General features: G+C 53.6%; 2 protein-coding genes and 1 pseudogene across 8 annotated transcripts; 1 reads left to right on the top strand and 2 right to left on the bottom strand.

Annotated features, from left to right (window-relative positions):
- The first annotated feature begins 446 nt into the window (after positions 1-446).
- On the top strand, positions 447-3,185 carry Tmt1b (thiol methyltransferase 1B). The gene is made up of 2 exons (XM_021660158.2): positions 447-1,006; positions 2,563-3,185. The coding sequence occupies exons 1-2, from the start codon at positions 509-511 to the stop codon at positions 2,797-2,799; spliced, it is 735 nt and encodes a 244-aa protein (XP_021515833.1). The 5' UTR covers positions 447-508; the 3' UTR covers positions 2,800-3,185.
- Itga7 (integrin subunit alpha 7) lies at positions 2,997-24,649 on the bottom strand. 7 transcript variants are annotated; one of them, XM_060371905.1, is made up of 26 exons: positions 24,227-24,649; positions 19,706-19,833; positions 19,533-19,612; positions 17,992-18,247; positions 17,350-17,481; positions 17,006-17,125; positions 15,990-16,197; positions 15,694-15,887; positions 15,357-15,445; positions 15,156-15,283; positions 14,953-15,048; positions 14,729-14,790; positions 14,461-14,630; positions 13,535-13,684; positions 12,813-12,928; positions 12,219-12,411; positions 10,624-10,704; positions 10,459-10,538; positions 10,293-10,367; positions 10,070-10,172; positions 9,413-9,589; positions 9,127-9,258; positions 6,232-6,345; positions 5,940-6,038; positions 5,733-5,858; positions 3,172-3,815 (listed from the first exon to the last, which is right to left on the bottom strand). In XM_060371905.1, the coding sequence occupies exons 1-26, from the start codon at positions 24,430-24,432 to the stop codon at positions 3,585-3,587; spliced, it is 3,546 nt and encodes a 1,181-aa protein (XP_060227888.1). In that variant the 5' UTR covers positions 24,433-24,649; the 3' UTR covers positions 3,172-3,584. The 7 variants fall into 7 exon arrangements, with proteins under 7 accessions (XP_021515822.1, XP_021515824.1, XP_021515823.1 ...); XM_021660147.2 differs by lacking the exon at positions 17,006-17,125 and having other exon boundaries at positions 2,997-3,815; positions 19,533-19,615; positions 24,227-24,648; XM_021660149.2 differs by lacking the exon at positions 17,006-17,125 and having other exon boundaries at positions 2,997-3,815; positions 17,350-17,475; positions 19,533-19,615; positions 24,227-24,648.
- LOC132649127 (U6 spliceosomal RNA) lies at positions 14,058-14,157 on the bottom strand (annotated as a pseudogene).
- Positions 24,650-24,699: the final 50 nt, after the last annotated feature.

The raw sequence follows: 24,699 nt of genomic DNA, 5'->3' as shown, positions 1-24,699 counted from the left end.
CACTGAGGCAGGTTTCCAGTCCCAGAGCCTCTCTTCTGACCACGAACCTTCTCCTGCTCATGACCAGTCAGGCCTAGCCCTGTGCGTTCTATTTGGCCACCATTTAGGACAAGGCATCCTGCTGGTTATAAAGCACACCAGAATTTCTATCCTGCACAACCTGTCAGGCCTGAGGACAGTGAGTCAGCTCCACTCCCAGCCCCTGGCCTCCTCCCAGTTGTCTCTGGGGCAGGCTGGCATATTCAACCACATTCATCTGCTACTTATGTAACACAGTATCATCCACATGGCTGTGATCCTTCACCGACAGAAAACTTGATGAACAGCCTGTGAGGCTGGGTAGGTCATGCTTCTGGAGCAGTGCCACGCTCATGCCCAGTAAAGAGAATTACCAGGCAGGAGGCAAGGAGCAAAGTCCTGTCCCTGGAGGAGGGGAGACTTATATCTGCCAGCCTGGGCAGAAGCAAACAGCCAGTGTTCCTGGAGACACACCACCGGAGCTGGTACCATGGATGTCCTAGCCCCATGTCTGCTGCTGCTGCTGCTGCTCCTGGCCCTCCCCCTGCACCTTCTGGACCTGCTGGGCTGCTGGCAGCCCCTGTGCAAAGCCTACTTCCCCTACCTAATGGCCAAGTTGACGGCCTTGACCAACAAAAAGATAGAAGGCAAGAAACGGGACTTATTTAGCCAGATAAAAGATCTTAAGGTAACTTCCAGGAAAGTGGCCCTGTTGGAGCTTGGCTGCGGCACTGGTGCCAACTTCCAGTTCTACCCACCTGGCTGCAAAGTCACCTGCGTGGACCCAAACCCCAACTTTGAGAAGTTCCTGACAAAGAGCATGGCTGAGAATAGGCACCTCGAATATGAGAGCTTCGTTGTGGCTTATGGAGAGGACATGAGAGAACTGGCTGACAGCTCCATGGATGTGGTGGTCAGCACGCTGGTGCTGTGCTCTGTGCAGAGCCCGGAAAAGGTCCTGCAGGAGATCAGAAGAGTCCTGAAGCCGGTGAGCCCAGTGGGAGGGGCATGGACTGGAGCAGCTGAGCCCAGTGGGAGGAGCATGGGACTGGGCAGCTGAGCACAGTGGGAGGAGCATGCACTAAGACGGGTGAGCCCAGTGGGAGGGGCATGGGACTGGGCCGCTGAACACAGTGGGAGGAGCATGCACTAAGACGGGTGAGCCCAGTGGGAGGGGCATGGGACTGGGCAGGTGAGCCCAGCACCAACTCCAGAGGTCAGGACCCTGGACAAGGAAGCTGATGGGGCCCACCATCTGCCAGCTGAATAAATGTTGAAACGGCCTATGGGGCCTCTTCACCTGCTCACAGATAGACGGACCTGATGGGACGCTGTGAGCACACAGGGATGCACTGCTCAGCAAAGAGCTGAGGAGATTTGGAGAACACAGTGAAGACAGTGAAGTTTAAATTGATGCCTGAGGCCAGGCACTGTGGCACCCACTTTTAATCCCAACACTCAGAAGCCCAAGGCAGGTGGATAGCTAGGAGTTTGAGGCCAGCCTGGTCTACAAATTGAATCCAGGACAACCAAGGCTACACAGAAAAACCTTGTCTCAAAAAACCAAAGGAGAAGTTACCATGGTGTAGAGGAAAGAGGATAAAACTGTTCTAGATGAGGAGGAAGTGGGGGTAAAAGTGTTCTGGATGAGGAGGAAGTGGGGGTAAAAGTGTTCTGGATGAGGAGGAAGTGGGGGTAAAAGTGTTCTGGATGAGGAGGAAGTGGGGGTAAAAGTTGTGGTGGGGGATGTTGGGGGATAAAAGTCTTCAAGTAAAAATGTTAGTGGGAGTAGTCTATGAGAGTTTGAGCTGGGTGTGGAAAGGAAAGAATTTAGGATAATTTCCAGAGTTTCTGGCTTGCACAGCTGAAGGGAGAGTGGATGAAAAGTCTACTTGCTGGAGTGGAAAAACTTTTCTGGACATATTGTGCCTCAGGACCTACTAAGACATCCATGCAGAGAAGCCACACAGGTCGTTAGAAATTCAGGTCTGAAAGTCAGGACAAGAGGTGCTCCGGAGAATGACCTCGGAGCCTGACCTTCCAGCGGTAATTCAGTGTGGTACTGAATGAACCCCCTAGGAAGAAGACACTGGGAAAGGTCCTTACGGAAGCCCAGCTGCAGCCAGAACCCCAGCATCTCTGGAGAGATCTCACGTCTCTGTCTAGCTGGTGTCTAACCCACAGTCCCAGACTAGCTATGAAAGTGGCCCAACACAAAATTGTAAATTTATTTAAGACACAATAAGACTTTTTTCAACTTTTGGTAACTTAATCAAAGGTTTTGAGCAAGAACATGGTAGACAAGTCCTGTGTCCCAGTGCTGGAACCCTCGGTTGCTACTGTTCCGTGACCTATCATGGTCACCCAGTTGGCAGAAGCTCCTTGTGTGTGCTGCAGAGCAGGAGCTGGGTGTACAGATAATTCAGGAGCAGCTGGCCCCATAGACTCCCCAGCCAGAAGCTCTTACTTCAGAGATCTGGCAAGCTGGGTCCAAGAAGGAAGATGGAGCCGAGAAGCCTTAACTCCCTTCTTCCCCCCTCCCAGGGAGGAGTGCTGTTCTTCTGGGAGCATGTGGCCGAGCCTCGGGAAAGCCTGGCCTTCCTGTGGCAGCGACTTTTCGAGCCTACCTGGAAACGCTTCGGGGATGGCTGCCATCTCACCAGAGAGACCTGGAAAGACATTGAGAGGGCACAGTTCTCTGACGTCCAAATGGAATGGCAGCCCTCTCCCTTCTGGTGCCTGCCTGTCGGGCCCCACATAATGGGAAAAGCTGTGAAATAACCCCCCAAGGAGGTCGCCTGCTCCCCCTGCCTGCGGCCAGAACCCAGCCCAGTACTGCTGGGGTGACACCAGCCGCAGGCCTCTTCCACAGTGTGGCTTTCTGCAGTAGAGGCAGAAAACTCTACTGCAAAGCTCTGGACTTAGTCCACCCACTTCTAGGGCCCCTGTTCTCTCTCTCCCTTGTCCCACTGGTTAAGTTCTCACTGCTGTCCTGAGACTACACCCATGTGCCCCTTGGAACCAATCACAAGTCAACACACCAGGTCACCTCAGCCTCCTCCCCCACTACCCACTCTGTCCTGAGCTTCAGAGGACCAGAGAGAAGCAGAAACTCTCAACATGGGAGAACAGCACTCAATAAAGCAACCAGAATTTTTATCGTCAAATACTTTTTAATAAATAAACAAATTTGCTAGGCTGGGACAGCACGGGAGGGCCAGAGAACAGGAAAGACTAGGGAAGGAAGAGCCCCTGAGACAGTGACACGATCTCCTCCCTGACCCTCTGTCTAAGGCACTTTGGGGAAGACAGGGGTTACAGGGTGGGTGAGAGAGGAAGCTTGGGACCCCTTCTCCCCATCCTGCCCTCCCAGCCATGTCCCACAGCCCATCCCTGATATGCCCTCCTCATCTCACAGCATTGTAAGGGGAAGCCGGAGGGGTGGTTCTCACAGTGGGAGAGAACTGCCCCCTGAGGAGGCAGAGCCTGCCATATCTCAATGATGCCAGAAGCCTACTCCACCATCTCCACCCCAAGGTACAGCCTTGAGGACGGGTGAAGAGAACTTAGGCAGAGAGTGGCATAGGCTGTCCATCAGGACCCAGCTCAGGGTGCCAGTCGGCAGCCAAGATGGGGTGTGCATCAGAGCCCTCCCACTGAGAGGTGCCCCAGTTGCTCCTCTGAATGGTGCCTGTCTTCTCCTCCTTGAACTGCTGCCGGTCTTCCCGAGGGATCTTCACGGCATGGTACTGGGGCACGACGGCCTCGGGGTGCTTCGCCCGCTTGAAGAATCCCAGCTAGAGAGACACCAGGCCAGACCATGAGAGGCCCTGCAGGGCTGAGGCCCCTCGAAGCCCCTCAGCATCTCTGGGCTAGAAAGAACCAGCTGAAGCAAACGTGAGGCTGGCTGGTTAGCTTCCAGCACAGTGGGCAGCTTGCTACATCAGTCCCAAGGTCCAAGGCTCCCACTCACAGCAGGAGGAAGGCTGGAAGGGAGCCCAAGGTGCAAAATCAAGGAAATGTCCTTTGGTCCCTGAAAGAGAGGCTTGAAGCTGACACCAAGACCTCCCGAACTTTCCTCCCAGCGCTCCTTAAAACCTCAGTGGTCTTAGAACACAAGAGCCAAGGGATAAACGGCCTCCTAGACACACACACACACACACACACACACACACACACACACACCCCAATACCCGGAATGACGCCCCTCCAGCCTCATATACACATCAGGGAGCTTGCACACCGGATAGTGCTCCCTTAAAGCCAAGGCTCTTGCATCCATGAATACAGTAGCTCAACCCTCACCTACCAAGGTGGTGTGAGGCCCCTTGCATACTGAAACTCAGAATAGCCAAGACTTGTGCATGCTCAGACTGTACAGGATCTCTTTGCACACTCATTCCCACAGAAAAGCCATGCATGGAGCAACCCCACATGCCCACATGCTCACACTCCCAGCCTACCCACTCTCAGGGCATGCAGGGCTACAAATGCTCAACACAGAGAACCTCGCCTTCCTAGTTACTCCTCACCTCAGATATTAGGACCTTCATCACCTTTACATACTCCTCTCTTTACCCTGTACAACCCTGAACCTCCACCAATGCTGGGATCTGTACTTAGCTCACACACATACACATATAGACACACACATTTGCATACACACGTGCACACAGAACAGTTACCCCACAGTCCCTGGACCCCCAACTTCCATGGCCGAAGGCTGCACGGCCAGATGGGCCCGGTGATAGTTGGTTGGAGATGATGAGCTTGGACTGCTCCGATGGAAGAAGCCACACTGGGATGTGGAAGAGGGGGAGGGGAAAGGCAGAGGACGGGAGGGCTGAGAAGGGAGCAGATCTTTACATCTGTTCTGTCTCCTTTCCCTGGGCGTAGCGGATGGGCCGGGCAACCTGAGGCCAGCCCTGGAGGCATGAACTGTCCCTAAGACCAGGCATGCTCTCGACAGCATGGATGCCACTCCAGAGCTCAGCTCACTAAGGGCGCACTCTCGGCAAGTAGCAGGTGGGCAGGGCCGTGCCCAGGGCCTGTGCTTGCTTCCGCACAAGCTCCACATGTGGCATGTGGCTCAGGGATGGGCCCTGTTGGAGCGTGAGACCGCCTGCACTGACATGTGCATGTATGTGCTTTCACGCTGAGCCAACAGGATTCTGTTACGGCTCCATTCAAACAAGAATGGTTCCACACGCATCCTGGTATGTGGCACTCCCATTCAGATCCAAGCAGTCCCCTAGAGCTAGCAGTCCAGTTGCTGGCCTGGATCACAGCTTCCTTCCCAGCAGAGGCTGCCCCACTGTGGTTAGAGCAGACCACACCTTTCTACTCCACCATGGCTCTTCTGGAAGTCTCGCGTTGCGCTCAGCCCATCCGCGCTCATCCCAGCCTTCCACTTCACCCTCTTCTAAGGCCCCGCTCCAGGGGAGTATCCTCCAAAGCCTTCCCCACTCCAAGTTCCCATTGTCTCGACACCTTCTGCCTTGCCCTCAACTATAAGGCTCCCACTCCACTCTGCTCCACAACCCTAGAGGACCAGATCTGCACCGGAGCCGTCTCTCAAACATCCAAGGCAGAGGAAGTTTGTGCTGGGTCAATGCCCAGTATAGACTTGCTGGGCGACTGCGCATGTGGGTGAGAGGCTAGCCACCTTGTTCTAAGTTTAGCTCACACTGGTTCCATTCTTCCCGAAGCCTCACCTTCCAGAGCAGCAGGACCAGCAGGGCCAGGACCAACAGCCCCGCCAGCACTGCCAGGAGGATGACCCACCATGGGACTCCTTCTGCAACCACAGCCATGGGGTCCAAGTAGACCATCACTGGGATCTGAGAAACAAGAAGTTGGAGAGCCGAGTGAGTGGGCAGGAGGGAGCCAGCCAGTCAGCACACCCCCACCAGGCAGCTCACCAGCGTGGACGCATCTCTGAGCAACAGGTTCTTGATGGAGGACTTCACGGTGACGTTGGCTCGGACGATCACTTCCACGGATTTCACAGCCATGTACTCCTAAGGGAGCAGGGAAGGATACTCCTGCTAAATGCTCCTGTCCCCCTCAGACCTCTGCAGCCACGGAGATTACTATGGCTGGGCCAACGCAGAGGGTGTCTCTGCCTGGCTTGGGTTTGCAGAGTACTGCGTTTGGATGGGGAAGAGGTTTCTGCAGAAGACACCCAGCCTGGAACCCCCGCAGTGCTCTCACCTCCAAAAAGGTGCTGTTCCAGAGACGGCCCCAGACGTGCAGCACAGCCGCGCGATCAAAGCTGTGGAGCGGGCAGCTGAAAACCACACACTTGGCCGTGCCCTGGGCGCAGTCCTAGGGACAAGGACAGGTGGGGCCCTGAGCCAACAGCGCACGGGTCTGCCGTCGCTCCCGTACTCCTCACCTGACCTCAAACTCCTCTCTTCCAGGAAGTCTTCCCAAGCCAACCTCGAATCCGGACTATTGGCTTTGCAACACATTGGAGGGGTCTTTCGCTTTCCAGCAACAGGCAGAGTGGCTTCCTGAATTGATACCCACTCAACTTACTGCCTCAGTTACTAAGTACCCAGTAACTACCAGCACCAAATCTCCTGAAAGATGCTTTCTGTCTGAGGCAGGGTCTCACTAGCCCGAGCTAGCCTCAAACTTCTCCTCCTTCTTTGGCCCCTATGTGCTGAGACTGCTCTGCTGTATGTCTCTGTGCCTGGCATCAGTGTTTGTTGAAAGAACAGGATTAAGGAAGGCCAGCTAATTCAGGCCATAGAACTAGCAAAGCTATGAGTGGAGCCAAACACGGGGATGTGCCTGTAATCCCAGCACTCAGGAGGCAGAGGCGGGGTGGGGGGATCTCTGTGAGTTGGAGGCCAGCCTCTTCTATATGGCATTCCAGGACAAACAAGACTACAAATAAGACTTCAAAAAGGGGGGTGGGGGATAAGAGATATCTAGTGGTGGCCCAGATGTTTGAAGTCAGATTCACACCTGGCACAGCCACATACCCACTCGGGCCAGGAAACCCACACTCCCTTCCTAGCCCGACTCCAACCCACTTGCTTAAAAACTACTTTGAGTTACCATTCACAATTCACACTCCCAGGAATGGCTTGAGAGTTTGGAGTCTCTTTTAAAAGACGTTTCCTGAGTGGGGAGGGACACGCTGCTACATGCGTACAGAGTTCAGAGGGCGACTTGCAGGCCCTGGGTCGCTCCTTCCACCACGCGCCTCCAGAGATGGAACTCAAGTCTCCAGGCTCGGCAGTGAGTGTCCTTATTCACCCAGCCATCTCCCTCGCCTCTTTTCAGAATCTTTGTCTTCCTTTACCTTTCTCCTTTTGAGTAATTCAAAGCTCTTTGCTTGAAGAGCAAAGCTACCTGCCTTTATGTCATATAAAAAGGCTCCAAACGACGGGGCTGGAGAGATGAGCCCGCAGTTAAGAGCACTGGCTGTGTAGACAGCCTGTGTTCAGTTCCAGGAACCCACAGAGCACCTCACAGCCACCCATAACTCCAGTTCAGGGAATCCAGTGCCCTCCTCTGACCTCTACAGGCACCAGGCACACACATATTTGCAGGCAAAATACTCATAAACATAAAACAAAACTTTTCAAAATATTTTAAGGAATTTGAGAGGTAAAATGAATGAGGAACAGGTAGAAAAATGTCACATGATCACCCAAATGTGGACTCTAAAAGAAAGCATTGTGTACATGTATGCAGGCAAAACAGTCCTACACATAAAAATAATAAAATTAGAGTTGGAAAGATGGCTGTTCTCCAGAGGACACAGGTGAAAGTCACACCCGTACAGAGACACATGCAGGCAAAACACCTTAAAGTAATTTTTAAAAATAAAATTATAAAAAAAAATAAGAAATTGAATAAAATAAGAAGAAAGCCAGAAAAATAAATAAGTAAAGCCAGGCACAGGGGCCCATGCCTGTAATTCTAGCATTTGAGAAGAAATAAAAGGATTACAAATCGGAGGCACTCCTGGGCTGCTGAGTAGGACATCCCTTGCCCTCTCAAAAGAAGGACAAGCTGGGCTGTCGTTCAGTAGTAGAGTGTTTGTGTGGCACAGGCAAGGCCCTAGTTTGCTCCCAGCCCTGCTGAGTAAAGGGAGCACGTGGTATTGTGTGCTGCTTGATTCTGGAGAAAAAATAAACCCAGTTAATAACTAGAGACGGCGGCGCGTCCTTGTAATCCTAGCACTGGGAAGGCTGAGGCGGGCTTGCCATGAGTTCAAGACCCTGTTTCTGAGCTGGGCAGAGTGGCACATGACTTTAATCCCAGCACTCGGGAGGCAGAGGCAAGAAGAGCTCCATGAATTTGAGGCCAGCCTGGTCTACACAGCGAATTCCAGGACAGCTAGGGCTACACAGAGAAACCCTCAAGAAATCAGAGAGAGAGATAAAATAAAAGAAACTACTTCAAAGTTCAGGTTTTTCAAAATGCCTGTGTTCTTTGGCCTCAGGTTAGGTATCAAAGGGGCATCTGAGGTCTCAGCCCAGAAAAATGACATGATATGACCAACAGCTTCCAGAGAATGGCCAAGTATCTCCAGGCTGTTCTGTTACACTGTCATGCCTGGGCTTATCCCCACCCGAGCATCTCTAACTGATATCCGTACCACATTCCCACTGCCAGCACCGCCCTAGGAGGAACAAAAACTGAGCATTCACCAAACCCAGATAAATACCAAAACTGTGCGGGAAAGTGAGAAGCAAAACTGCTCAAGGGAGAAAGCTTAACAAATCTCATGGTTAAGACATAACTATCTGACCATGAGAACCTAGAACGCTGAGCCTGGCGGCACATGCCTGTAATCCCAGTACTTAGAAGGAGGAGGCAAGAGGCCGAGTCCATCCCAGCCCTTGTAAAATGTGATGTTTTATAGGAATGAGCAGGATCAGTTGCTTGGCTCCCTAGCTGACCCCGGAGTGGACGCTGGGGGTTGCAGGGTCACCTCACAAGTGCTCTCCCCACCCCCCCAGCTGGGCTGCAAAGCCTCTGACTGACATGTGCCCGGGGGCTCAGCACTTTCTCAGGCTGCCCTCCACTCTCTACACCTGTGATGGTCCCTCTGTCACACATGCACACCCACTGTGGCTGCCTCACCAAAGTGATGTTTCTCTTCTTCTCGGCAGAGGACACTGGCCACCAGGATGTGCTAGGCTCCAGCTTCTCTGGAGGCTCCTGAGGCTCTGGCTGCCCCAGCTCTCGCCGCCTCCTGTCCCTACTGTCCACATCCTGGACAGGAAAGAGGAAGGAGCAGTGAGAGTCCCTCCAAATACTGCAACCATGATGGCATCTCCACACACACAGGCTCCACCACACACACAGACCATGCCCCCCACAACATTCTTCCCAAACCCCATCCCCACCTCCTAGGCCTAGGCCTCACCAGGTGGAGGATGTTGGGTCTTGGGGAGCAGATCCCTTTCTTCCCAGGCCCCTGTCCACCCTCCAGCTCCACCCGCATGGGGTACAGCAGCCACTTCCCGTTGGCAATCTCATGGGGCCACATGATGTTGAGGAAGGCAGAGCCCAAAGTGTTGAGTGACTGGCCTTGATTGGAGACCTAAGGGCCCAAAGCAGTGTGAGGAAATGAGCAGTCCCTACATCACACAGAGGGAGGCAAGGTGAAGGGGAGGCTCTCAGGAAACAGCATCACCAAAGATGCACAGTCTAGGCCAGAGCAGGCATCACTCTCTCCTCACACCAAACCAGGCAAAGCTGGATGTGTGAGAGGATAGGTCAAGCCAGTGTGGATATGAGGAAAGCAATCAACTCTGTCCAAGACCCCATTCTAGCTGAGGTCCCAGCAGGCCATTTCTCGGAGTCCTCAGTGCCTCTCAGACCTGCAGGACAAGTGGCCTGTCCAGTGACTCACTGAGGCTCCAGCACCAAAATGTGTTTAAAAGCCACACCCAGTGAAGAGGCCTGGGGCTGCCATGCTGCCATATGGGAAAAGAGCCCATAGCTTGAGACATGTTTCAACAGCCTCTTCTCTGTGCCAAGAAGAGACGGGAGTGAGGAGGGGCCACAAACAGGTGCTTACCGTGACCTCGTACTTGACCTTGCTGCCCACATCCCTCTCAGACCGCATGGCGCTCTCCCCCTTCACCTCCCCGGAGAAGAAAAGTTGCTGGGGAGAGGCAGCCCTGGTAGTGGGGGGTGAGAAGAGGAGCAGCTGAGGAGGCCTGGGGTCCAGCCAAATGCAGTCAGGAGGGTAAGGCAAGATAAGGCAGAGCCCAAACAGGGACCCACTAAGCAACACTTACCCTGAAACAGACAGCGGCAGCTCAATGAAGACGTGCGCTCGAATAGACACTGGACGCAGCTCCTGCTCACTGATCCTGGAAGGCACACATGGGCACATGTGGGCAGCTGGCACAGGAAACCCCCAGGAGGGGCTCGAAGCTGAAGTGACCCCCCCTGCAAGCTTACGTGGCCAACAACAGCTCCACCTCCAGCTCTGTGGTCTCAATAGTGATCCCCGAGGTGCTGAAGATGAGGTAGAAAGTGACCTGTCCAGGGTGGGGTGACAGTGAGTCAGGGAGGACTAGGTCTGAAGGATGGGCCACTCCACAGAGCAGAAGCAGACATACCAACCTGAGCACCTCTCTTCAGAGGGTTCCCCAGCTCACACTCAACGTGAGAGGCATTCTCATTGGACAGGCACAGTGGCTTCTCCTGGATCACGGAGGGAGGGACAGGTCAAAAACAAAACAAAAACCTACCTCATCTGCAGGAAAATGGATAAAACTGGAGATGACCATGTTACACAAACCAAGCCAGACAAACGTGACATTTCTCTCATAAAAGAAATCTAGTTTAATATATTTGTGACATAAAAGTGGAAGGGGAGCCAGGAAGTAGTGGTGCACGCCTTTGATCCCAACACTAGTAAGACAGAGGCAGGTAGATCTGAGTTCGAGGCCAGCCTAGTCTACAAAGCAAGTTCCAGAACAGCCAGAGCTACACAGAAAAGTGCTGTCTCAAAAAAAAAAAAAAAAAAGAAGGTAACAGGAAAAAAGAAATATTACATATTTTCTCTCATATGTGGAATCTAAATTTTTTTAAATATGTACAGATATGAGTGTGTGTGTGCATATATACCCAACTGTAGTGGCAATGCCTGTAACTCCAGCTTAGGCCACATCGAAAGATCTTGTCTCAAATAGATACATGGACCAAGTTTGCTACTTGTTGGTGGGTGCATGCCTTTAATGCTAGTACTTTGGAGTCAGAGACAGGTGGATCTCTGTCAATTTGAGGCCAGCCTGCTCTACATAGCAAGTCCCAACCCGGCCAAGGTTATGTAACATGACTCTCTCACAAACACACACACACACACACACATACACACACAGAGCGAGACTATGTTGAGAGGAAGAAGCAGTCTAAAGAGGAAAGGGGGAACAAGACAGCTTAATACTGGAAGTAGAAAGACAGGTATGCTTTTTTCTATAAATATATATGAGCATGGGATGGGGGAGCTATGTAGGGAAAGGAGGAAAACTAAAAGGAGAAAAGAAAGTGGGGTAGTTTGAATAAGAATGTCCCTCATAGGCCCATAGATTTGAATGTTTGGTCATTAGGGAGTAGCACTATTCGGAGGTATGGCCTTGGAGTAGGTGTGGCCTTGTTGGAAGATGTGTGTCACTGAGGGTGGGCTGTGGGGTTTCAAATGCTCAATCCAGGCCCAATCTCTCTTCCTGCTGCCTCCTAATCCAGATGTAGAACTCTCAGCTGCTTCTCCAGCACCATGTCTGCCTGCATGCCGCCATAACAATAGTGGACTTCATTCTCTGCAAGTGTAACCCAGCCCCAGTTAAACGCTTTCCTGTGTAAGAGTTGCCAAGGTCAGAGCCTTTAATCCCGACACTCAGGAGGCAGAGGCAAGAGGATATTTGTGAGTTTGAGGCCAGCCTGGTCTGAAAAGCCAGGGCTACACAGAGAAATTCTATCTTGAAAAACAAAACACACATATACGCACACACAAAAGTTGCCATGGTCTTGCTGTCTCTTTGCAGCAATAGAACAATGGTTAGGCTTGAGCAGGAGAGTAATGAGAGCAGCTATAGCGAGCGAAGCACGGTGGTGGACAGGTTTGAACTATCATCATAAGACCTATAACTACTTTTAAAAAGTCACAAAAGAAACAACAACAAAATTCAAGGACCCCCTGTGCCCCAGGCTCTTACCGCAGAGTCCAGGGTGCGGACTCCTGAGTAGCGCAGTGAGGCTGGCAGGGTGACCAAGAGCTGGGCTTCATGAGCATCATCCCCGTCTGCCTGAGGCCGGGCTGGGTCCGAGGGCAGGTTGGTGACCGTCAGCTCCAGGCCTATGAACGGCTGCCCGCTCAGTGCAAACAGGGCCGTTGTTCCGTCCGCATCCCTGGAGCAGGGGCCCGGCTCATCAGGGGCCCCACCATCTCTCTCCTCCTACTTCCCAATCAAGCACACGCTCTCCAACCCACGCCAGGGCCTGAGAATCACGCCAGCTCTTTCAGTGTACAAAGGAGTCCACCGCTCTCTGGCCTCGTATGAACACGGAGGATGACTATGCTCCCTGGGCATACATGACACGGAGCCAGTCACCCCTGCCTCACAGAGCTGTGAGCACTGGAACGGAGTGTCCGTAAACGCATAGTGTTACACTGACTAGGAAAATCGTCATCTCTGGTCAGGACACTGTGGTCCCAACCCCAGCCCTTGCCTCAGTCTTCTGACAGCTCTGAGGAGGCACCCACCCTCCATTTGCTGAGGCCTGGCCCTCCCCTCCTCCACCCTTCTCACATGGGCAGAGGCTGGAACTCCGTGTCACTGATCCGGGAACAGAATCTGGCCTGCACGAGCTGTAGGTTGCTCTGACAGATCTTATCATCACCACAGCCTTGCTTCAGGAAGTGGATCTGAGGAGAGTGTTCAGGAGAAGATCATCTCTAAGGTTGAGGCAAGGGTCAAATGTGTCACCAAGAGTGTGTTAGGGAAACACAGGCTTAAGCAACTCCAGAACTGACGCTTAGAAACTGTGTGACACTGAGCTGCCACGTGATCTCCTGAGCTGTGAAAGGGAGCACTGTCACACTGCCATACAGGCCGCTGCACAGGTAGGCCGCAGATTGTACAAACTAGATGCCACACAGACACTGTGGGAAACAGTGACAGTACCATCACCAGGCTGCCCAGAGGATGTGCAAGGTGCTGCAGGCTGCCCCTTCCCACTGAACGGGAGAAAGGGGAGTTAAGGGCCTTGATGTCATCTCAGAAGACAACAGGCCTTTATCACCCCAAGACCCAAGTGGCTGCAGCAGATGAAGGATCACTACCCTCTTCTACAAGGAGCTCATGGTCGTTTGGGCCGTTTTACTTTTGAGGTGTCACAGCACCTGCATATTTGGATTGTACTGGGGCTGCATGTGTGGATGAGCTTTGCCAGCTGCGAGTGGCTGTCACAGTGACAGGGACACAGGGACAGCAGGGCGTTGTCCCTCCCAGCTCCACCTCCCCCTGCTCACCTCGGTCCTCTGGGTGCTAGGTTGGTGTGCATTCAGGATGGGAGCCACAGTGGGGAGCCCCTGGCCAGGAGCTTGTCTGCGTAACCGAGGGGGCTGGAGACCATATGACAGGGTGACCACAATGGCCCGCAGCTTGTCTTTGACATTCTCCTGGAAGGGAAAGATTGTTCCTCACCGGAGCAAGCCCTGTTCCAGCCCTGACCAAGACCCCCACCAGTACACCGAAGACTCTCAAGCTTGGAAAGAAACTGAGGGAGACGGAGATGCAGGTGGGAGAGTGAGTAAGGATGAGAAAGAGAGACCAGAGCAGTGAAAAACCTTCCCTGAGGGCCAGACAGACAAAAGGCTAGGGAAGTAGGATCTCATATTTAGGACAGCCTGGCCTCTATCATGAAATTCCAGGCCATCCTGGGCTACATACAGATATCCCCTCTCACTAAAAGAAAATCAGGCAGAGAGGAGAAAGTGGGTAGAAAGGAGCTCAAAAGGGAGATCATGCAATGCCTAGACTTATTTTTTTTTTAAGAATATGGAATTCTTCACAAATTTATGTGTAATTCTCATGCAGAAGCCATGATAGCCTTCTCTCATTCCAATTTTAGTATATACACAGCCAAGTACAAAGAATGTTTATCTTTTTAATTGTGTGTAGTGTGCGTGCGTGTGTGAATATAAGCACATGAGTGCAAGTATCCAAAGAAGCCCAACAGGACGTCAGGCCCCTGAGGCTGGAGTTGCAAGGCTAGCACCCGCGGTGGGCGCTAGGGCCCTAACCTGGGCCACCTGCAAGAGCAGGACAACCCTGAGCTGCTGAGCATCTCTCCAGCTCCTTGGAGCCCAGAGCTTCCGAGTTTTGAGAGTGCAAGAGAAGAGACAAGGAAAAGACATGTAATGACAGGGTTGCTTGGAGACAAGTCAGTGTCCACCTGCAGCTGCAGCACGGTGTCTCCGCAGACGCGGTCATGCTGCTGCTTCAGCCACACAGTGCCTGAGGACTGGTGCTTGAGGTCGTCCGGGCCTCGTCTCAGGAAAGTCACGCGTGGGAGCTGGCCCCGGAGCCTCCGGTCTGTGTCCCCGTCTAACATGTAGTGCAGGGCTGCGGCGTGCAGGGGGAAGAGGGAGGCCGGTGAGCTGAGGACCCTGCTCCTCCCCTGCCCCCTGGAGGCCATCGGAGCAAGCAGGGGGAGGACTCACCCACGGCAGGGCTGTAGCTGCTGGGCACCGCAACATAGCTGAAGCAGATCTGCACATCCACGCTGTGGGGCGGGGCGGCTCGTGAGCAAACAAGACCCCAGACCCTACTTCTAGCACAGCCCAACTAGGGCAGAGAGACAAGGAAAGCGGGCACTGGCAGCCTCCTCAGCCCTCCCCCGCCCCCCCCCCGTCCCTCTCTCCCCGCCCCCCCCTCCAGTCCTCACCAGACCAAGCGTCCACCCGCGCAGTTGGGCTGCTCTAGGTCGATGGCTCTCGGCGTAATGGAGAGCTCTTGGGAGACATGGAGAACCGGCCTGGCCCTGGGCAGTTTGTTGGGTAGGGAGGGCGTGTGAGGGGGCGGGCTCCGCAGGGGCAGGTGGGGGACGGATAGGGGGCGGCGGGGAGCGTCCGACGGCTCCAGGCTCACCTGAACAGCGCAGCCGCGTCAGCCAGGGAGCCCACCAGCAGGTCTGGGTAGTGATTTCCGTCCACATCCAGGCCACCGGACAGGGAGTAGCCGAAGCTCTTGATGCCCACGGCTTCGCCCTCCAGCACCTGCACGCAGCAGTCAGCCTCGCCTGCCCTGACCCCGCCCAGAGCCGTCTCCCCGCGCCCGCGGCCCCCTCACCTGTGAAGGCTTGACGACCACCCCCAGGCTGCTCCCATGGTAGATAAAGACTTTCCCGTCTCTGTCGAACGGCGCTCCCACGGCAAGATCTGGGGAGGGAGAAAGACACTGTGGCACCGGGAGGATAACCGGCAAGGCGCTTCCCCAGGTCCCCTGTCCGTCCTGCAGCATAGAGAGGCCACAGACTGCATTTTAAATCCTCTTAGCCACTCCCACCAGATAGTACCAGTTTCAACTTGTTCCAGTTTAAAAACAAAAAAAAAAAAACTGGTCTCTGAGGGATTCCATTTCCTTCTCAGCCCCATCCCACACTGAGCTTTCCCATCCCCAGTCATACCTGGGAAGCCATCTTGGTTGAGGTCCCCCAAGACGGCCAGGCTGACCCCAAACATGGAGTCAGGGGAGCCGCAGAGCCGGAGAGGAGTGACATCTGCCCAGCGACCACCCTGGTTCATGTACACGTACACGGCGCCTCCCAGCTCTTCTTGGCGTTCAAAGAAGTAGGGGGCGCCCACAATCAGATCTGGCCAGCTGTGGACAGGGACACGGTCTGGGCCCTCTAGGCCAAGGGGCCCAGGACAAAGCGCAGGAGCCACTCCCGGACCCAGAGGCACTTCCTTTGCCCGCTCTCACCCGTCATTGTTGAGATCAGCCACCGCCAGTGAGTAGCCAAAGCCAGAGGTCAGGCGCTCCCCAGACAGCACCACCTCAGGTATCAGGCGGCTGGCGCTGTCCTTGCGGAGAATGACCACCGCCCCTTTGTGGTTGGCACGGGGGGCTCCCGCCACAAAGCTCAGCTCCTCCGAACGCATGAGACCCTTCCCAGAGTCGATGGAGAACCCTAGGTGAGGGAACCATTTATGGTGAGTGGACCACAAGCTGGATGGGCCCCTGGAGCCACAAGGAAGAGCTGCTCTCAGCAGCCACCGCCGCTCTGGCTGGATTATTCCTCCTCCCCTGCCTAGGCCTGGAATCCTTGCAGCCCTCCTGGTCAGAGACACAGGATGTGACACGGAGGTGTCATGGAGCAGAAAGGCATGGACAGAGGAGCCTTGGTGAGAGGAGCCGGGCCGAGTAACCACGCCCAACCTGGGGACCAAGCAAGAGGGTGCCCCTCGCGTTTACATACCCAGAAGGCCCACTGATGTCCAGTGAGCTTTCTTTTCCCCATCTTTCCCACCCTGCCAGGGGAAACAGTCTTTACATATATGGGAGAAAGACCAGGGGACAAGAAAGGGTTTGCTTCACTTGAATGTCTCCTGGGCTTATTTCATCTTCTTACAGCTTCTTACAGAGAAGACTGTAAATGGCTATGAGGGGCTTACCCACAAGGCTAGAGCTTTCTCCAATGGAAGTCTACCATCCACCCCTCAGAAGGACTTCCCTGGGGGCCAATACTGTCCTTCCAAGCCCTGGACATCTCATTCTAGCTGGGTCTTCCTCGATAGAGACCCTTGGCTCACAGCCCCTGAGGCTATCACCTTTGAGACCTCTTCTTTTCAGGCCTAATTCTCCTCTGCAGTTTGGGTTCAATGTGTGTCTCCCTGGGTGTGTGTTGGGGGAAGGCATGAAAGGAAAGGACACTCCTATTGGGAAAGTGGGAAGGCCAGGGCCAAACCCCGGGGCCCAGGACGCAGGAGCTTACAAACCTAAATAGCTATTCAAGGTCAAGTCTCCGGCTGGTCCTGTGAGCCGGTCAGCAGGGTCCAAAGTTTTATACACCAGCTGGTCAGGGTCTGAGCTATCAATGTTGGTCACAAAAAGCAAGCCTGTGGGCGGCAGGTCGGGGAGAGAAGGCAGGGAAAGGACAGACAGGAAGAGAAGGGAGCAAGAGCCAGACAGAAAGGCCAGAAGAAGGCAAAAAGGGGAGAAGGAGCAGACGAAAATGAGAGAAACCAGGAAGCCGGAGACAAATGACAGAGACAAAAGGATGGAGAGGACAAGAGAAAGGACACAGGGTTAGAGTGGTTCTGGGACAGGGAGGGGTCCCTACCAAGGTAGCTGTTGGCAGGGACCGGGATGAGGCGGGGGTCTTGCTCCTTCTCGCCCCCCGCCTCGTAAGGTCCATCGTCCAGGTGTGCCAGGTCCGACGAGCCCTGTGCACAGAGCTCCACCCTGGCTGTGCCTGCAAGAACAGTCCTGTCAGTGTTCAAGCTGGGAGCAAGGTGCACCACCCTCAGCCCACAGACGGCCGGACAGCCACGCAGGGCGGCCCCTCTCCTCCTCATCAGCCCCACCTCCACCATCTCCCTAGCCCAACCTAGGGGGTCCCCCAACGTGGCATTACACTCACCGAGTGCCAGTTCAGCCAGCGGCAGCGTGCAGAGACGGGAAGGGCAGTGATGAGGAGTAGGCTGCTGTGTTGGAGCATGCAGGCCCTGGGCCAGCCGTGCGTGTGGGAGCTCATGCCAACATGTAGATAAACATATGGCCATGCAACAGAGAGTAGGTAGGTACCCCATTCACTCATGAGCTAGCATGATGGGCATGGAAGGCATGGCTGTTCCACAGGCCCCCTTGTGGTCATGCTCGGCCCTGTACTGCCAGCAGTGGAATCCCGCTGGGATAGAATCCCATCTCTGAGGTAAGAGGATGTTTTGCTCTCCTCCCTTACCCTCCCCAATGAGTGACTCACCTTTCCAGTTATAGGTTCCTGGAGCCCCAAAAATGAGGTAGTGGCTGTCAGGGGAGAAGGTGGCAGCTGTGCCCTGCTGGCAGAACCCAAACTGTTCGTGGCCCTGTGGGCGCCCCTCGCAGAACTTCCACTCGCCACCATCCAACTCGTCTCGGATGGTCAGGTCCTGACTTAGCACAAAGCAGCGACCAATCACATCCCGAGTCTCCAAGATCTGATCCACTCTCTGTCGAGACTCATAACGGTGCGCACAAGTCTGTGAGAGGGTGGGAGGGCGGGTCATTTCCTGTATTTACCAGGGACCGACATGTTGTTCATATGCAAACATCTGGCACACAGACACAGACACATACACATGTGACCCTTTGCCAGCAGCACTTGAGCATCACCACCCAGCCTGAAGCCCTCATCCAGCATCCCAATCTGAAGCCACTTAAAGGAAGACGGCTTTGTCCTACACTCTGCCTGGATATTCACACACACATAAGTGACAGCACATAGAGCATGTGCTTTCCTGATCATGTGACAACCTTGTAACATGCTGAGTTTGGTGTGTGTGTGTGTGTGTGTGTGTGTTCATGCACATGCATGCAGGTGCTCATGTATACAATATCAGTGCACACACATGTCACTTGCCCGAATTCTCATATTCTCATATTCCCATATTCTCCCCATATCCTTTCCCATCCATCTCCTCCATCCACACATACATGTCAGGTGTATGTAGAAATTAGGGGACAACCTTGGGTGTCATTCTTCAAAACTTTGTGTTTTAAGAGTCTCTCCCTGGGACCAGGGCTTCTGGTTGGGCTAGTCTAGGAGTCCAGCTCAGATGCTCAAGCACTGAGTCACATTCCCAGCCCCCGTACCAGACCTTTGTGCCATCACCTCCAGAAAGAACATGCCCCAATATCTCCTCTTCTCAGAAGCATGGCCCAGAGCACCCGCAGCGCCCTTCCTCACCACCCTGTCTTTATGGACTAGGGACTAGACCACAAAGCTAAAGTTACTCATATTCAGCCTCAAGGTGACCACTATTGATAGTTCCATTTCTATTGATAGTTCCATTTCTCCTGTGACAGGTGAAAGAAAGCGAAGGAAGGAAGGAAGGAAGGAAGGTAATTGTCAAAACTAAAAGGCATGGTACCACTTAAATCTCAGGAAGCAGATGCAGGAGGATCTCTTTGAGTCCCAGACCAGACAGAGCTACAAAGTGAGGCTCTGTCAAGAAAATGAAAGAATTTCCCTAGCTATTTGGCAGTGCCCAGGTCTCTGCTGTGTTCACGTGTCCTCTCTCAGAAACCAGCATAATGCCTGAAATAAGAGGAGGGCCGCAGTACGATGACAGTCCCATGGATGGTTAGATAGATATCATAGGTGGATATTTTTAAATGGATAAGGAAAGAGAATGTCTCTTACACTTGTGTGTGACACCCAGCAGTTCTAGGGACTATGCCATGTGCCCAGTTTCTATTCTGCACACGCATACAATGTACACACGCCATCATGATTTCTGAAGTATCACAAGAAGTAGTACTCACGACAATCTTGCCCCCAGGTCCCTGGCTCCGGACACTGACTCCCAACCACTGGTTCTCCTTGCTTTCCTTCTGCACATTAGCTGCTGCAAGACCCTGGGAATCAGAGGCGGGAACAGGAGACAAAGCCCCGCCCCACCCTCTTCTGCCCCTATTGCACCCTCCCAAGGCCACACCTTCTCTGTCGATGTCCACTCTGTAGCAGTCTGTCTCCTCTAGGCTCAGGGGACAAGCAAAGAGGCCTCCGGTGCGATTTGCCTGCTGCCCAGGGAGAGCCAGGGCCTGGGGAGCACCCACCAGCAGCCTGGAGGATGGGACAAGGGCTAGACTGAGAGTCCAAAGTGCTCTAGTCACCCCAGAGTTTCCCTGGCCCCAACTCTGCCAAGCAGAGTGTTCAAGTACTAAAGAGAAAAAACAAAAGTCATTTTTCTCAAATTCTGACAAGGACGTGTTAACAGACCTAGCCTACAATCTTGTCACATGTGTACTTACTCTCTACTTAAAGGCCCAACAGAAAGAGCAGATACACACATGTGAATACACATGCCAGCCAGAGCAGCCTGCCAGCATTGCCGGCTTAAGAGAACTGCCCGTCCCTAGCACCTGTTCCCAACAGGCTCCCAGTCACCCTGCTTGGCCTCAGCCTCAGACTCTGCCCTCCTCCTTAACCCTGGTCCAGCTGAAGCCCTGCCAGAAATGGCAAGAATGCCTAGAGCAAGAACAACAGCAAGCACACAGAATGGCAACACAGTGTGGCTCAGGGACAGCTTCAGAGGCCAGGCAGGAGGCTAGAAATGGGCCTGCTTCCCCTTCACCATGTGCCCAGTGAAGACCCTACCCACTGGTAGCTCTGCAAGCCCCAAACTCAGTCATGCCCCCAAATTCAGTCAGGCATGAACATAAGAAGGGTTTCTCATAGCCTCTAGCCCCACCATATCCTTTCCCGAATTCTCATATTCTCATATTCCCATATTCTCCCCATATCCTTTCCCATCCATCTCCTCCATCCACAGCTTTTTCTTTTCCTCTCCCCCAGACCATGCCCATTCTTCTCCCTTACCACCCCCTCAGCCTTTTTCTCAGCTAAACTTTCTTGGCAGAAAAATTTTCCATGATTACAGCCAAAGCATCTTCCCTAGAGGGAGACTGTGCTGGGAACGGAGGCTGCCTGGGTCCCCCAGGACTGGACCCCAAAGCCAGGAGTGACTGGGAAGTAACTGATACCTAAATGGCTGCAGAGATCCTCTTTCTTCAGGAAAAGGCGGCAGGACAAGCCGCAGTGCCTCTCTCCCACACTCTTCCATGTCCCACTCTGTCAGACAGTATTACTGACAGACATCTGTGGGGCACTGAGCCAGACCGGGTGAGGGAAAAGGTTCCCACAATTCCTGCTATATCTTAGCAGCTGTCAGCCCATATCAGACCCAGTGTCAAAACAGGGTCAGGGGACCGTGCAGCTGCTCTTGCAGAGGACCTGGGTTCCATTCCCAGCACCCACACCAGGTGGCTCTCAACTGCCTGTAAAGTCAGCTTCAGAGGATCTAACATCCTCTTATGACCTCTGTGCACATGACTTTATATTGGCACAGGGAACACATAAATATTTTAATAGAAGGGATGAGGGATTATAGAGACAACTTCGTCAACAGCACTTGTGGGACGTTTGTGGTGGCGAACGCCTCTAGTTCCAGCGCTCCAGAGGCAGAGGCAGGTGGATCTCTATGAGTTCAAGGCCAGCCTGGTCTACAGAGTGAGTTCCAGGAGAGACAGAGGCACACAGAGAAACCTTACCCCAGGGAGGAAAGAAAAAGAAAAAGAAAAAAAAGCACTGGTTGCTCCCGCATAGGACCCGGTAGGACCTGGTTTTGTTCCCAGCACCCACATGTTGGCTCACAGCCACACTGAACTCCAATTCCAGGGGATCTTACACCCTCTTCTGGCCAGAGACGCCAGGCAGTACACATAAGACACACAGGCAAAATAAGCATACATAGAAAACAAAATTAAAAATGGGAACAGGAGGAAAGGAGATGTACGTTCACCATTCATTTCACAACAGTTTACTCGCACTTCATTGCACACCAGGCCCTGGGCCAAGCACTGATAAGACAAGAAAGTGATATTTATTCAGCACCTACTATACGTCAGGCCCTGAGCTAGACAGGAGAAGAGAAGGTTGGAGAAATGAAGCTTTACCACTCTCTGCTTGGATTCCTAGGACAGAGCACAAGCATTATCCCCCTTAATCTCACAGTCCTATAAGATAAGGATTCTTATCTTCCAGACTCAATACTAAATACTTGAAGCAGCCTCCGAACGTTCAGATGCACATCTGCCTAATTACATTGCCTAGCCGGTTTCAGAAGGCTGGAGCCTCTCCAGAAAGGAGAGGAGGAGGAAGAAGGAAATCTAGGGGCTGGTCCCTGAGAAAACCAAGTCCAGCCTCCACCGGCCTCAGGGCACCAACCTGCAGGCGCAGGGGCTGTCAGCAGGTACTCAGGATTGCCCAACATTTCCTTGTCCCCTAGGAGGTGCCGTTTACCTTTTGTGGACTCACAGAGACACCCAGCGCCTCCACTGCTCAGTGCACAGATGCACAGCTAAAGCAAGTAAAGGTGTAAGTGTCCAAATTCCCATCTCCCCAAAGGCCAAGGGCAGGAAGGATGGAAGAGGTTCATATGGACAGAAGCTCAGTGAGCAACCCCACTCCTAGAAGAACAAAACCAGCCAGTTCCTCCTGGAGCAAGAGCACCTGGTCGCCAGCGCCCCAGCCACACTCTCCTTCGGGGCTTCATCCTGGGAGCGCGCCTGGGGAGTCAGCCACTGCAAGGGGTGCGGGTGGGCACTGGTGGCACTGCTACCGTACCCTACCGGAGTTCCAGCCTCAGTCCAGCCCCTCCCTGACCCAGGACAGTGTGAGTGGCCCTCAGGGAAAGTTGTGCGGAAGGCTGGCTCCGCCTGGGATCCCTCCAGCCCAGCCTCTCTGGATCCAGGATGCTGTAAAGCTGTTTGATCGTGAGCTCTGTGAATCCCAACAAAGGCTCCAGTACAACACCCGCTTTCACAGCACTCACGGCAGGCTTTGTGCTAGTCTAAATATGCCACATATATTAAGGACAACCCTATGTGATAGTGATATTGTTTGCCTACATTTTACAACTGATGGAAATAAATGCGGTAAGGAGTAAGAAGGTTAAACCTTGACGTTCGTCTAAGTTAGACTGGTAACAAATGAGGTCTTCTTGTTAGCGCGAAAGAGGGACCACGTGCAACTCCAGAGGGATCAATCAAGCGGCAGCTTCTCCGTGCCCCCCAGCCAGCAGAACGCCCCCTGCTGGAGCAAAATGGAGCCAGACAGTCAGGCCCCTCCGGGAATACCCCCAACTTGGCTCTGGGAGGCAGAATCAGGGGCCACCTTCAGAGAAGGGGAAAATGACAAGAGACCAAGCTATTAAAAATAACCTAGAATTTGCCTGGAAATAACTTGGAGAGTTCGGCATGTCCTAAAAAGGCCTCCAGGGCCTGGAACTCTTAACAGATGGGGGAAGGAGGGAGAGTGGGGAGGAAGAGGTAGACGTGAAGCCTGCTGCTGGCTAGAGATGTCAGTTAGTTTCCATCTTTCCCAAAGGTTCAGAGAGCAGACTCTTCTCCCAGATGACAGAAATAATGGAAGGAGAAAGATTAAGGCTCCCCCCACCTCCAGTGGGGAGAAATAAACTGGTGTCCCTGCCTCCTGCCCCCAGACCAATAGTAAAAGGAGAAGACAGTCCCTGAGGACAGCATCGATCCCAGTAATGGACACTTAAATGTGGCTTACAGATTGGCTATGGGGGGAAGCCCTTTGGCGAGAGGGGGTGGGAAGTTTTCTTCCTGTTCTCACCTCTTTTCCTGTGTAGTGAGAACCGAGGCTATGGAAACACAACCAACTGCAAACGTGTCTGTCTCCCGGGGTCCTAAAAAGAGGGTAACTATCCTCTCCCTCTCATTCCCGCTTGTCTTTGTCTTTCCCTGCTGCTGAGAGTTCTGCATCTGGAAGGATCCTGAGGAGGAAAGGAAGCAGCCTCATGTCTTTACTGGACCTTACTGCTGCCGCTGCTGCTGTTTCTAGCTGTGGTGATGGCAGCTGCCACCATTCCTTGCTACTCAGAGCGTCTCTATTTTTCTGCCACTGTCTGTGACCGAACCATTACTGCAGATTGCCAGGCCTTTTCAGGTCTTCATATAGTCTCCCTGTTGTGCTAAGCCACACCACTCCTGTCGCCCCCACCGCGTGCCCTGCAGTCCCCACTCATCGTTGATGCTCTGGCAGTAGCTATTTCTGTTTTCTCCTCTCTTTCCCTCCATGGCATCATCATCCTCTCTGCCCTTGCCCACTCCTTGCACCCTATGCAGAGACAGAATGCTCGCCCTCCCTTCCTGGAGCAGTTCACCCTTTTGAGGAAGAAGAGGAGCCAGAGATGCAGGGCTGGAGCAAGGATGCAAACTGACGGGAAAGGCAAAAGGAAGTGGGTCTCTGGCAAGAGGATTGCTTATTGCTCTCCAAAGCATTCCCAAGGCAAGACCCTTCTGGGAACCTGGACAAGACGAGGCAAGGCCTGGAGTACCAGCAAAAGCCTAAGGGATGGGTAGGTGAGGAGTTGGGAGAAGGGTAGCCCAGGGCTCGAGCCTGGGGACTCCGGGCGGGTGGCGTGACTCACCAGCTCTGGGGTCGGGGCTGTAATTGTCTGTGCAGGGCCACCGAGAAGCCGAAGAGACTGCCAGCTTGCCCCTCCTTCCGTAGGGCGCCCATCACATCCAGATTGAAGGCGACAGCCCGTGGTAAGAGTAGTCCAGCAAACAAGGAACTAATAAGGTAGAAAATCCCAGGGGGCCGGAGGGAATCGCAGCTCAGAATCTTGGCCATGGGACCAACCCTGCTCGCGCTCCCTGCTAGCGCCAGTAAATGGTCGCGCGCCCCGAGCCCCAGGGTTCCCCAGAAGTGTTTCTGGTTCCCGAAACCTAGCTGGTCTTTCAGGGTCTTCCGATTTTTCTCCTGGAGACCCCTCTCTAGTCCTCCCCTCCGCTGCCCCAGGACCTGCTATGTACAACTACCACAGCGGGAGTGCCGGCGTGCGCTCCGGCTCGCGCGGGCTCCGCCTCCTTTCTGGGACACCGCCCAGGCCCCGCCCCT

The sequence above is a fragment of the Meriones unguiculatus genome, chromosome 18 (genome assembly GCF_030254825.1).
Source record: "Meriones unguiculatus strain TT.TT164.6M chromosome 18, Bangor_MerUng_6.1, whole genome shotgun sequence".
NCBI lineage: Eukaryota > Metazoa > Chordata > Mammalia > Rodentia > Muridae > Meriones > Meriones unguiculatus.
Note: the sequence above shows the minus strand (reverse complement) of the source record. Positions and strands in the feature narration are given on the sequence as shown.

Excerpts from the sequence above, each read along its gene's own strand:
- Itga7 (XM_060371905.1), bottom strand. The coding sequence starts at position 24,432 with ATGGCCAAGATTCTGAGCTGCGATTCCCTCCGGCCCCCTGGGATTTTC. Across the intron at positions 10,705-12,218 it reads TCCGCACCCTGGACTCTGCG|GAGAAGCCACTGTGCCTGTC; the intron begins GTAAGAGCCTGG and ends TCCGTGATCCAG. Across the intron at positions 6,039-6,231 it reads GGAACAGCACCTTTTTGGAG|GAGTACATGGCTGTGAAATC; the intron begins GTGAGAGCACTG and ends CTGCTCCCTTAG.
- Tmt1b (XM_021660158.2), top strand. The coding sequence starts at position 509 with ATGGATGTCCTAGCCCCATGTCTGCTGCTGCTGCTGCTGCTCCTGGCC. Across the intron at positions 1,007-2,562 it reads TCAGAAGAGTCCTGAAGCCG|GGAGGAGTGCTGTTCTTCTG; the intron begins GTGAGCCCAGTG and ends CCCCCCTCCCAG.